The sequence below is a fragment of the Corvus kubaryi genome, unplaced genomic scaffold (genome assembly GCF_017639235.1).
Source record: "Corvus kubaryi isolate FWS band 111438036 unplaced genomic scaffold, C.kubaryi_AGA036_p1.0 66, whole genome shotgun sequence".
Classification (NCBI taxonomy): Eukaryota; Metazoa; Chordata; class Aves; order Passeriformes; family Corvidae; genus Corvus; species Corvus kubaryi.
This window is the reverse complement of record NW_024582054.1, coordinates 26,160,760-26,174,630: the sequence shown is the minus strand read 5'-3', so window position 1 is coordinate 26,174,630 and position 13,871 is coordinate 26,160,760. Positions and strand designations below refer to the sequence as shown.

The 13,871-nt window shown below is 41.4% G+C and overlaps 1 protein-coding gene across 1 annotated transcript in view; it reads right to left on the bottom strand.

Moving 5' to 3' along the window:
* Positions 1-3,435: 3,435 nt before the first annotated feature.
* RCOR1 (REST corepressor 1) overlaps positions 3,436-13,871 on the bottom strand; it is an 81,710-nt gene continuing 71,274 nt past the window's right edge. Inside the window, exons 8-12 of the mRNA XM_042047320.1 lie at positions 12,053-12,247; positions 10,997-11,074; positions 10,771-10,828; positions 9,988-10,217; positions 3,436-7,861 (exon numbers count right to left, since the gene is read on the bottom strand). Coding sequence (XP_041903254.1) covers positions 7,820-7,861; positions 9,988-10,217; positions 10,771-10,828; positions 10,997-11,074; positions 12,053-12,247 — 603 coding nt within the window. The 3' untranslated portion in view covers positions 3,436-7,819. The remainder of the gene's footprint in view (positions 7,862-9,987; positions 10,218-10,770; positions 10,829-10,996; positions 11,075-12,052; positions 12,248-13,871) is intronic.

The window sequence follows — 13,871 nt, the reverse complement described above, 5'->3', positions numbered from 1 at the left end:
AATTATTTTTCTTCTGCTAAAGCCCACTGTGGTTCTGGGTCACTCATTGAAAGTCAAAGTGAGAGGCTGCTTGTGATGGAGCACAGGCACAGGGTATTGTTTGCTTCCCGAGTAAAGCATGGTGCTGAACCCACGGCCTCCCATGATTAATTGCAGAAACTGAAATCTTTGTACAAATACTTTTAAAGGATAATTTATTTAAGCTTAAAGGTTATCTTCTCAGAATATTTGTGCCAGTGAGACTTGACCGTACAAGGGGGAGAACCAGTCACGCAGTGAAAGGGAATTAGCTTAAAGGAGAACATCCAATTGACTGCTTTTGGGTTCAGTTTATTAATAGTTGGTTTTAATTTATTTTTTCGAGAGCATTAACAGCACAACATATTGATAAGAGACACAAAGCTACTTCTGGCCTTAGAAAAGCTGTCCCTAAAGTTGTACTGGAAAGGCTAAAAATGGTAGAAAATACACCAGTGTAATATTTTCAGCATTAGTGACACTTCTTCAGAGGATGCTTTTTACCTGAACTGTCCCTTCAACACAGGTGGTACACAGGGCTCAAAGGAATGGAAATTTGGCCCAGTGAGGTTCCTCACACAATAAAGGTACATTTCCAAAGCACTTAAAAGATTCCAAGCCACTGGGGAGCTAGTTCTGTAATCAGAGGCAAATTTCAACAAGCAATGAAGATTTGGGATCTCGAGGAGAACATACTTGTCTAGGAGCTCCAGAAGTTTCCAACCATCCCAGATTCCCCACTGTATCTTCTGTCAGGAACACAATACCTCAGAGGAACTTTACAAAGCACTGGTACGAGGCATCAACATTTCTTTATCCAGCTCCAAGCACAATGCCCAGCACTGCAGTGAGGGGTCCAAGTCCTTGTCCCCTCCTGGGTTAAGCCCAGGCAGCCATGCCACCATGGTTAATGCCAGCGTGGTTAATGCCCAGCTCCCACATCAGAGACAGAGCCCTAGGCTCTACCTTGATCTATAATAAGGAAGGGAATAAGCACTTTCAGGATGTAATACATTAGATCAGTTTTCAACATCTAATTTAGGATTAAATTAATTATACCCTAGAAAAGCTTATTTCTCTCTAAGGGATTCTGGACAGCGAGCTCAGGCAGTGATATCCTTATCCACTGATGAATCCTGCACCTTGCCATAGACTACTCAGGCACACGTGGATCTCTAGCAAATCCACTGCACCCATTCTTCTATTTCATTAATTCACCTTTCTACCGTGTCTTATTCTAAACCTTGAATACACAAGGCAGCATCAAGAAGTCTGCAGCTGCTGAGATCTCCTATTCATCTTTTTCTTTTAGAAATCAGTTCTGTTTTGTCACACACACAGTCCCATCTTGCATTTCAAAAGCTTATTCAGGTCTTGCTAAGCCACAGTCTCATATGCTGGATGTCAGACAAATTATGTCTGTTCCCCCAAAGTGTGCAGATAGGGAAAAGCATCTCCCAGTTCACATTTTATTTCCATCATTCCACACACCTTCTCCTGTTGCAAACTAGTTTCATGAAAACTAAGAACACATCCAGAGTCAGAACAAACACCTCACCTCTCCCTCACCCTCATCTCCAGCTACAAACAAGAAGTCAGCATAACATTACTCCCATTTCCTGATCTGCCCAGTGTGAACTCCTTATCTGGTCAATATTTTTACCCAAATGAGAAAATCCTGCCCTTTGCTGCACTTGTTAAGATAGGCTGCAGCTTTCCTCCATAAAAACTTCTTCCCTTCCATTAGGGGAAACTTCCAGGTGATTTCTCCATCTATCAAAGTTCAGACCTCCTCTATGCTACTGTTCTCAAGAATCCCCCTCTTGATGACCTTAGAAACTTAGTTCCCATAAAATTTTACAGTGATTCTCTCCTTAGTTCTTCTGCAGCGAAAGAAAACAATTTCTCTACCACTGTCAGCAGGCCCTCTGCAGAATGTTTTTGTTTCGTTTGAGTTTGTTTGTACATATACATTTTGTTGACTGTTTACTAAAAGCAAGATCAGAAATTACACTTGCTCTTACTCCTTCAAAGGCTATTTGGGTGGGTAAGCCAGAGCATGCTTTAGAGGTGAATAATAGATTTGATTCCTGGTTTTTACTCTCAAACATCACTCTGCATCTTTCAGACTGGAAGATGGTTTATGAAATTAAATCCAGGTTTATATACTGTTACTTCATGAAGCTGACACTTGGGGATCAGATTAAGACCCTCGGCATACTCAGCACCACCAACAATGAACTCTTCCCTTTCAGCCTGAACTCCAGCTTGCACCACATCCTGCAAGGCAGCTCCTACCACATTCAGATTCCAAACTGTTTATGTAGGACAGGCTATCAGGAATAACACAGCGTTAATTCAACACTGCATTCCCATTTACAAATACATACCATTACCAGGCACAGATATAGCACCCTGTGTTTTCAAAACCAGTGGTATTATCACTACTTTACCTTTGCTTCTAGACTCCTCAGGAGTACATGTTCAGGCAGGGGAAGGCCCTGTTTCCTCATCTTTTTATGTTCCCTGATGGAAAGGAAGGAAAGTTCCTTCTTTTTTATTTGTTTCTCTTTTACTTTGGGGTTGGGGGCACACGAGCAAGAAGAGCTGGTTTGTATTGACGATTTAAGCACTTCGAGTCAAATACTTCCCCTAAAAAAGCAGATTGCTACCTTACAATATTGGTACCATATTCTCTACCAGTAGGAAAATTACAAGGAATGCTTTCCAGTAAGGAAACACCCTCAGCTCTCAAAAATGCTGCCTGTTCTTCCAAACCCTTAATCCGTCTCCCTCCCCACCACTTTGCTTTACAATATAGAAAGGCGTGACGAATTCCTGCCCTCCATAGGCTGCAGAGCTGGAAACCACCAGTGTCCTGCTGTAGGAGTTCTGCTGCCTTTACCACACATGACCAAAGCAGAGACCTTCTCACCACCTGTCCTGCGCTAACCCAGGGCTCCCAGAGCACTGCTGGGAGTGCCTGCTCAAAGCAGTTTCACCCTAACAGCCCCACGAAGTCTTGTCTGTGCTTCTACGTTTAGTGCCTAGCAGCACCCCAGCATATGAAGACAGAAAACATGACCTTCCTGAAAATTCCAAGGTGCAAAATTTCCTGCCTTTTTGAGCATCTTCAATAGCAACATTGCATACTGCTAAACTTTGAGGACAAGTGCTGCCTTTTCCTACATATTTTAAATGTGTTTCTTTCATTGTAGGACAAAGGTGACAATCTTTTAACTTGCACAGTTAAGCCAAGTGCTTTTTACATGAAGCAAAGAGGCAGCAGTTTATTCTTCAGGTCATCCTTATCTTAGGGATGACACTGCCAGGAAGGGGAAAACCCCTTTTGCATCTCCTGACCAAAATCTGAAAGGTAGGGGATCAGTTACACATCAGAACCACACTTTACATCAGTAACATTTTACTACATATTTTATTACATCAATGGCTTGAAAAAATTTTATTTGATGTCAGCAAACATTGGAAATCATAGAAAAATGAATTATGTAGAATTTCACAAAGGAATTTACCCCACTATAATTCTTCATACAGTAAAATAATCCAAACCCAAATGTTACTTTTCAGTGGCTAAGCAATTTTATAATGCTATGAACATTCATCACAGTAAGTGTGCTGAATAATAGAAAACAGGCAAAAAAGACATTTAAAATATTACTTACAACAGCATTATTACAACATACTTTCTTTAAAATCCCAACGAGTATTTCGTCACTTCAAAAGCTATACAGCATTTCCATTATATTTGCAAACTTAACCTTATACATCTTTTAAAATCTTGAAAAAACTTCTTTTAAGCAATCTATAAGCAGTTAACAAAATTGATAAAATCTACATAATGGAATACTATACACTCCAGTATAAATTTTATTTTAGGAGAATATGAATGTAAACACTCATTATTATACAACATGCATAGACTATACTGACCTTCCATCTTCTGAACTGTAACTTTCACTGCAATTGTGCTTTACTATCAACAGGAAAAGCTGCATTAATCCAGGGAGTGGCAGAAAGTATTTGCTTTAGGGGCATTGCACAAGATCACTAGATTTTGACTTACTGAAGACAAGCTGGAGAAAATAAAATAATTTTTCTCTTGTTTTTGGAAAATATCAGCCCACTCATTGCTGAATGGGCTATGCACAAATTCATACCAATTTGAAAAATAAACGCATTATCAAAAAAATCTCCTGTGATATTTTTGCATTTCAATGACTTGGAGATTTTTGTTCACAAATCCAGTGATCAAGTTAGTGTAATGCACTGTTTGGCTCATATTTGGTGTGCAAGAATACCAACAGCATATTAGCGATTTCATAGAATAAAAACTGAAATTTAAAGTGACAATGAGTGTATTTTCATACATAATGTTTCTGATGTATTTGTACAGGAAAGAAAAATGTTTGTCAGGACACTGCTTTAAGAGAGTAAGAGTTTCACTCTTATTTTAACTATTAAAAAAGTGTTCTAGTGGATACTTATGGGGTCTTCCTGGTTGCAAACTTGTAAAAATATATTAAGAAACCATTATCCCCATTGGTATTAAATATATTGAGACACAACCATTGTGGTTGCACTACCAGGTATGGCTACTATGGTCTTAAGCATCTGATTGTACATTGTTGCTTTACTGTTAAGCACAACTGAGGCGTGTATTTTTTTCCCTTGGTTATAAGATTATATTACAAAAATTGATCACTGTTTCAAACCAGTTAAACACGAATATTCAAGTAACAAGGTTGTTTTAATGGATAAGTGAAAAAAGGTTACCTAGCACTTTACACAACTACATAAAAATTAAATAGAACAAATGAAATTTGTTTATGCATATGCAGTACACTTTTATATCTTTAAGATTTCTAAAACTAAAACTTAAACTATCATTTTCTTTAACGATACCATATTTTGCACAATAACTTATACTTAGGAGAAATAATTTCCCATTTTCCACAAAATATATATAATTATGACATTCACATTGATAGTTTAAGAAACAAAATTTAAGTGAATATTCTATCTTATGCAGTTATCTTTGTGGACCCTTCTAGTCAGAATGCAACCAGTTGATGTATCTAATGCTTGACCCATTTAACAAAAGAAAAAGAGGGTCTTCACCTAAACAAGGTCAAACCATTTCAAAAGCTAAAATGATTTTATCGCATTTAAAAACATAGTTCAAGAGAATGTAAAAAACGAAACGTTTAAAATACAGTGCTATTATATTGCATGTATCAACTACAATAAGATAGCAGTCAACTGAAAGTAATTAAACAACTTTTTTCTTCCTAATATCACAAATTATACACATTTCCCCCTACCCCATGGGGATGAAGCCAAAACACAACTTTTCTGATCATAAGATGGACAGATTTGAGGGCAAAAACCAATGAGAAGTCCTCACAAGTATCTAAGTCTCCAGCAGAAGCCTCTCCTGATGAGTTCCCCCAGCTGGGATACAAGCTCCCACATCACTCCCACAACACACCTGTCTCCATGCGCTGGTACCAGCAGGAGGCTTAATATTTAATACTCGAGTGTTTCTAAAGAGCAGCATTGCTTTACACCACAACTGTCAACTGGATTCACAGTGCTATTTGCCCGGTCTTTATTCCTAATTCACACTGGCTAACACCTAGCACTCCTTCCCACAAGAGACTCCCAGCACCAACTGGCACAGGTCTGAAGGAATATCTGAGCCACCAGAGCTGCCAGTTCACAACAACAGCTGCAGAGACACAAACAGCAATACAGAGGATAGGGAATAGCTCCCTTTCATCCTCCCATCACCTCGGAGGATCTCTCTGGAGCTATTAGAATGGAACTGCTCCCAAAGAGCTGCCAAGTGGCTGAAACAGGCCCTTTTGGGGCTCCACACTCCAACCTGCCCTAGGAAATCTCTACCTGCTCTGTGCCTGTGTGATGCTGCCCAGCTTCTGATATTGAATTACTTTCCCCACACGTGGCCCAAGGGGGAGACCACATCTCAGTGCTACAAGAGGCCACCTCCCCTGCCTTTCCTTGGGCTGTGACCACACTGTGGGAGGTGCCAGAGGCGGCTCTGTTGCCCAGCTGGGATTAGCCTGCCCCGCTTGGGTACAGAGAGCAGGAGCCACCACGGCACACAGCATGGCACAGCCCAGCAGCCAAACCTCAGCACCAAGTCCGGGGCTCGGCCCCGAGCTCCACCAACCTCAGCTGCAGGCCAGGCCATGGGCTAGCTCATTTCAAGTTGTGTTAAGAAAGGCTGGTGCTGTACATCACTGTGTGCCATCTTGGCTTGAATCCTCGGCAGAGGAAGAGAGGCAAGGAAGGTCCTTTTTTCCACCTGCAAAGACGCCTGGTGGTTTCTTCCAACAGCGTTAAATTAACCATTTTTAAATGCTTTGTGACTAGTGTTATTTTGCAGCTTTCCACTAGACAAGAAGTAATACTGCTGCTTTTAGCTTTCCTGGACACTGTCAGCTCGGCAGTCAGCAACCACCTTGTTCAAGGTGCAAAGTCCTCCCACAGGACTTGCAAGAACAGTTCCCGTACAAGCCAGCTAGACAGGCCACAGCACGGGCCACCCAAGCAGATGGCTGGGATTTGAAAGCTGCATGCACCAAGTATTTGGAAAAGCACCTCTTAAGATTTTAAATTGCATATTTTGGTTCAGAACATGAAAGCAATGTGTGCTTCAGAAGGGTTAAAATGGCCAATGAAAATTAACCCAGTTCTTCTCCATTATACTTCCAAGAAACCAAAAAATCTTGAAGGTTGAATTTTGTGCTCCAACCCTCATCCAAACCTTCTACTGGGAGAAGCAGTTTGATGTCTTTGGCAAACAGCGCTCTGAAGAGGAATGAGACACTGGGACAGAAAGTGATCTATGGTAGCCAAATGCAAAAAGGCACATATTCCCCAAAAGGAGAGGCACCAGAGAAAGTTGTTTTGACTTAATCCCACAGAGGATCAGGAAAAAGAAAGTTGTGTAGCACTCACTTAACAAGTTACAATGCAAATGCTGAATGCCAGGGGTTAAATAGCGTATCAAACAGTTTCAGGTTAAGTATTCCCTTTTGCACTAAATAAAAGCCATTAAAATATACAGGAATAAAATGCTCAATTAGGGAGCTTTCTATGAAGCAAGAACACACAAATACAGTGGAAAGAATTGCACAAACCAGAAGTGTAATGAGTTACATCTACAACCTTGGACTGACCAAACCTTAGAAATAACATTTCCTATCACTTTGCGTTATTCATGATTGCTTGCTAATATGTCCTGTCATTGCAGAACAAACCTGACACGGCTGGCATGTGCACAGGCCCCTCCTTTATAGAAAGCTCACTAATCATAGTGTCATCGTAAGAATACACAGGAAGCGGAGACCACAAGGCCATGCAGCAATACATACTTATACCCTACGGACCAAGTATTTTAAGAACTCCTAATGTGTAGAGTTACTGTGGGGCTGCTAAGGAGCTCCTTGTTTTGAAGGTTGGTCAAAATTTATAGACAGGTGTTACTGGTTCTAGAAGTCCCCATGCTTAAGCATGACGTTGGTGAAATGGAGAGCTGAACTACCTGGGTGCTTTTGAAAGAAAGTGGAGGCAGTATGGAGGAATGAGGGGAGATTAAGGCAGATGTAGCACAGGACTGGAAGCGTTTGCCTTTTTTTTGGTAATAGCTGCTTGTCCACAGATATGATGCAGATGGCTGTCTGAGGTTTGCTAATACCTGATATCCTGGATAACACAGTAGTCAACACAAATTGTTCTAGGCTACAGCACCTTCTCACGAAGCAGATGCATATCTGACATCAAGAACAGAAGTAGCCTGGAGGGAAGGGGGAGAAAAAGCAGACGTTTAGTTTAAAATGAATACACATAGGCTTTCTTGCATCTCCAAACTTCAGCCCAGATCCATGGTACTGACAGTGACAAAACAGACAACCTTGGCACATGGAAGGAATTCCAGCACCTTTCCCTACTCTGAGGCACATGGATTTGTTGTTGGGATTGTAAACACACAGGAATTAAGACAGGAGTCAATGCTGCTTTATAAACAGCAGCCTCACCTCTCCCTTTCAAAGAAAAGGAACTGTAACCACAGGCTATGGGAAAGCCCAAAGCCCTCAGAGGCCTGATGAACTTTTCACTAGGCTGGTGGCCAGACAGCCAGGCATGCCAAGGGAGAAAGCACCCGAGGCATTTCACTGTTAGGCCAGCAAAGTCTTCTTGGCTACTGCTGACTCTACCTGACTTGACCAGATGCTGCGTATGCAAGTGCCCTCGAGAGCAGACACCCGCCATGCAGTGCTGCCAGCTCAGGAGGGACCAGGAACCCACTCCCAGCCCATGCAGGTCACTTGTGTCATAACCCCAATGACGTTTTACTTTGCCCCAGAACCACAGAGACAGGCAGCGAGTCAGCACTGTGCTTATGCTACCTCTGAAGGCAGGAGCACCACATTCACAGCTTCTTTTGGTCTGGTTCCCACCACTCAGCACTTGCTCTGCTCCAGAGTGGGCACTTCCCATCACTAATCTGGGGATCATGACTGCTGCTCTAGTAGCTACTTTACCAGACCTTGCTGTCATGCCTCCACTCTCCCAACTCGTTTGGGATCCTCATTGCTCTGGTATCCACACACATCAGCCCACTCCAGTTCCTGCTGAAGCCATTTTTTCCCTGTGTCAAGTGAGACCCCCCTTTTTTGACCTCAACTTTCAGAAGCAAGGGTGTATTTGAAGCTAGGAAGGATCTCAGAGGGCTCAGAAAAGAAAAGCTCTGCATTGCCAACATTAATTCTACAGGTCACAGGAAAAGACAGTGACAAGAGCCACGTATCTTTCAAGTTGGTGGCTATGTACTAGTACCAATGCTGCTTTGCTCCACCTCTCAATTCTGGAAGAATGGGACAATTTCACTCACACACTCCTGTGAAGGCAAGTTTTCTGAGTGTGGTTTTGTTCATCTGTCATACCTTTGGACTTAGTTCCCAAATATAAGCATCTCTGAATTGCCTGTTATTAGGGTTTGCGAAGCAGTGAAGTTCTGCTTTTTGGATGTTTTTGGACAATGTCCAAGTGATCTTGCCCTAATCAGAGCAACAAAAATATACAGCACACTGAGAAGTCTTTCCTCCATGCACGACCAAAATTTGCCTTGTGCTATTGACTGTGCTTGCATTTACAATACACAGCTTTTGCACTAAGATGTCTTATAAATTAGGCCAAAGGGAGTCCTTGATCAGACATTTTTAACACACAAACTTCTACCAAGGTTTTCTTCTGCAAGACTGTATTAATACTATATTTTTTAAACTAACTACCATACTTAAACATCCTATAGTCTTTGTTAACTTCAAATCTACACAGCCTTTGGACAAGTGTTAACTCTGTGAACCTCCATCAAGGAGAGGCTGTTCCTAGATTTCTGTCTTCACAGAAACAGCTGTAAAATCCAGGTAACTTTGCCATTAGGTAATTCCAGAGTGAAGTTTCACACACTCATCTTGTTTATAGCTTTCTTCCCTTTATCTGAGTGAAACCACTCACCGGAAATGAAAGAGCAAGCTTTGGCTCAGAAGACACTATGGTCCCACAAAGCCAAACCTAGAAGAGCTGGGAGGACTGAGTGCAGGGAAAAGATCCAAGTGAGATAAAGATGCATGGCATTTTGGCGGTAAGAGGTATTAAAACATCCAGGCTCTGATAAGATACACATACTGTCAGAGGGCTACAAATTTACTGCTCTCCTTCCACTTTTATACAAGCCTGGACTTCCCAATTCCCGAAATCAGTAGTAGAATCGTATATCCAGATGAAGTGAAATATGCACAGATTGAAATTGACAAAAATTGCTTTTGCAAAGACTGTATATATATAAATACACACACATGCATCTATCTGAACTGAGCTCAGATTGGGAATTTCATGTGACTTTTAAATTGGATTTACCTCATCTTCCTCTTCAGACATTTTAGTGGAATTATCAGGGGATTTTACAGGCTTCTGGCTATTGGTTCCATTTGTCTCCTCTTTACCGTGCTCTGCCTCCCACTCCTGTAGAACTTCATCTATGTTGAAACGACGTCGATAATTTACAAAAAAGTTTTTCACTTGCACCACAGATTTGTTTCCAATCACATCAGAGATTGCCTGAAAGTCTCGGCCATATTTCCTGATTGCTAAAAGCAACAAAAAGAGAAACAAAAGCAGTGTGTTATTTCCACAAAGACCACAAATCAGGCTCAAGTCACAGCATAAAGATCCAAAGCTGAACTTCTGTCAAGGTTTCAAAGCTTCTTCAGATTAATCCAGGATAAAAAAAGAGTCTAAATTGGGCAAGAGACATAGTTAAAACAAGCCCTGGAGAAGTGAAGAAAATAGAGGTGTAGCAGAAGATGGGCAGAGTCAAATGTACAAGACCTGTGTAAATCTGCCTGTACTGCTTGAAACAGTTACACAGGCAAAGAGCATAGCAGTGACTCCAGCAGAGTTTCACTTTCTGAAAGCTTGGACGAGCAGACATTATTTCCCAACTTTCATATGATTCCATTTGTATTGCCCAGGGAGGGGAAGGGGGAATATTGTTTCCTTGTTCAAGTACATTCTTCAGGCATTAGTACATGGCAATGTCAAAATCCTCCTCATTAGCCACTGAAGGGAAACTCAGCTCTGAAATGCAGCAGGGTTTTGTCTATCAACAACTTAAGTACAAATAAACTTGTAGTGCCATACCTTGCACAGCAAGAAGCTGCTCATCCGTGGTCCAACGTGCATTAAATTTCTGGACGACCTAAACAGCAAAAAAAAAAAAAAAAATTAGGTAACTTTATTTATATACTTTCACTAGTATCTGAGCTCATAAAAACATCTCAAAAGTACAACAAGGAATTAACTGTTAGTCAAAGTATAACATTAGCATTTTTCTTCACAATTAACAAAGGTCAGAAAACAAACTCACCTCTGGAAGTCTGTATTGTTCTATACCACCTTCAAGTTTTTCTTTGAGTGCGCTGTTTGTCTGTTTGATATTCTGAATCTGAAAAGAAAGTTTCATGCCTTTAAGAAGGATTAATAAATATCTTTGGACAAGCTTTTTTCCAGCAGCCTTGGCAGGAACCTCACAAGCTCAGTCTTCCAGTTTTTCTCACAGCCTGCCTTTTCCAAAAAGAGAGTTTGCTATATTGGAATAATGTAAAGCAGAAGCAGCTGGCAAATCAGAAGATCCCATTTAATTTATTCTCTGCTGTCTACAAGTTATTTGGAGCAAGAACTGCCCCAACTTCCAGGTCTGTATAAAGCCCAGCGTAAGAAGACCAACCCCATTTGCAGCAAGTAATGGATCAAAGACTGCTGAAGAGTTCAGGTTCTCCCAGAGTGCCAAGAAAAAGGCTTCAGGCCAAAATACCAATTCTATTAAGTTTAATAAAGAGTTTGAGACAGATCTCTGCTTTAGAAACTGCAAAATTCTCAGATCTAGGCAACAAAGTCATGTAGCAAACTTGTATTTACTCACAAATATTTGAAAAACATTTGTTAGCTCCATCAGGGAAGCAAAGGGTACATAGGAAGATTGTATGATACCTGTCTAGGAAGGACTAAGCCAAACATATCTGCCACTTCTAGAAGTGCCACATGAAAAGGCAAAGGAAACAGCTGCTGTAGATGGAAATCAGACGCTGCTGAAACCAATGTCACCACAGGAAAGTTACAGTTAAAATAGAAGGAATTCTGAACTGCAAGAAATGTGAAGTGCCAACAAATGTTCCTTCAAGTCCCTGCTATGAACTTTTCCTTGCTTCACTTCAGGTCTAAAGTAGGCTTGCCCACAGAACTAAAACACAAGAGATGTAAAACCCAGAGCTGCATTCAGAGCACAAGGACAGCAGCTTGCCAACTAAGGCACGTAGCATTGTGCATCATCACTGCCAAACTACAAATTCCTGCCAAACTTTGCAGACTGCAAAAGGCACTACCAGCAAACCCAGCAGTCACTCCTGTACAATCCCGTTCATACCTGTCGTTTGATTGAGACTAATTCCATGTCCAGTTGTCTGAGTACAGTGGTAGCAGCTGTTGCATTAGCGGAAACAGCCTCCACATCTTCCTGGGAAAGGAACATTCCTTTGGGAGGTTTCCTCTTTGCTCTGTTCTTGGCCTGTGTACTGTGCTTCTCCTTCTTCACCTGAGGGACAGTTTCAGCAGGCGGCACCTGGCAAACAGCAGTCAGTCATTTTACAAAACTAGGTATCTTTAGAGATCCCTTCCAGCTCAAACCATTCTGTGACTCTTTTAGCCACCATCAAAGGCTGGAGAATGACAAAGCCAGTTTGCAGACAGGAAGACATTTTTGCTTTAAGTGGCACGTCACACAAACTGTCTTATACAAATCTCTCATTTTCTTTAGCAGCTTTCAGTGTTTACAGAGATACTGTGGTTGCCTTCTCTGCCCATTCTCATTTTGGGAGACAGATGCCCAATTTTGCAGCAGTTAAATGTCCTGGTTATTTTCAAACTCCTTCTTCTTGTTTTCATCATCAGGTCTGAACACACCAGTTTAACTGAACACCAGAAGGAAACAAAGTGAAGTGTGGAGACGGAAAGAACACAACTAAAACAGTTTACTGAGACTTGTTTTACTACCTACCAGACAGGAGAAGGAATAAACCAGATTTATTTGAAGGCAAAGGATAAAGGAGTGAGGTGACAATGGGATAGTTCTTAGATCATGACACCATTTCTAGGAAGCCAGGTTTTCTTGCACAGCATTTGTGTATCAACTGTTCCATCAAAATGGTGCAGTTGTGCCTAAAATAAACTTTAAATCTTTTTTGGAAAAAGAGTATTTCACAGACCACTTACTACTTTTATCCTTTATGTCTAAAGCAAAGACAGGTAGATAGCCAGGACACTATACTCCAGATTCTTCAAGAGCACACCTGATTCTAAGATAGCAAAACCATTTCCTCCAGAAGTTATATTCAACAATCAACTCATACCCAAGATTTGTTACCCAGTGACTGGAACCTGGCCAAGAACACAGAACAGAAGAAGGGTGGCAAAGAGATAAAAAGCAGAGAGGGAAGGCTGTACATCCAAATCCTCTACCTGATCACTGCCAGCTTTAAACACATTGGCTTCATTTGGTGCTATTGTTTTCCTCCTAATTTGCAGCTACATGTAGTTTCTACAGTTTGTGGCATTTGCTCATTAGTGAGCATTGAATGCTTGCACTTGAAACCACACGAGGCTGAGGACGAAACCCCAAGTAAGCATGAGGTTCTGACTCCCAAAGGACTCCAGCACAGCTGCCACAGATAAAAGCTTCCACCCTCCTCATGAGCATAAAGGCCAGAGCCTCATAGCAGCAGCAATGTGGACAATTGGCTGCTCTCAACCTTTTTCTGCTGTCCATTGGTACAAAGTATTCCGTGAGATATGATTCCTAGGACAAGGCAAGAGGCAAGAGGTAATTCTTGCCATTGCAGGACGGATACCCCTATTTCTCTTTGCAGATGGGAGCGGTGAGCAGGAGAAACCAGACTGGTTTAGCTATGAACAAGTGAGGCAAGCTCTGAACTCTGCTTCAGAAGGAAGCACTTTGATAACTGAGCCAGGTAAATTATTCAGCATGGACAGGCATTTCAGATCCACTCATATTTCATCTACATACACTGCTTCCCAGGACCATGCAGCAATGTCTCACTACAGGTTCAGGCTGTCAGTTGACCAACATGGAATGCCTGCAGTGCAAACATCCCAGAACCCTCAACATTAAAGAAAAATGAAAGCAGTTTCAAATGACTGTTTTACACCGTTCAAAAAATGCAAAGCTC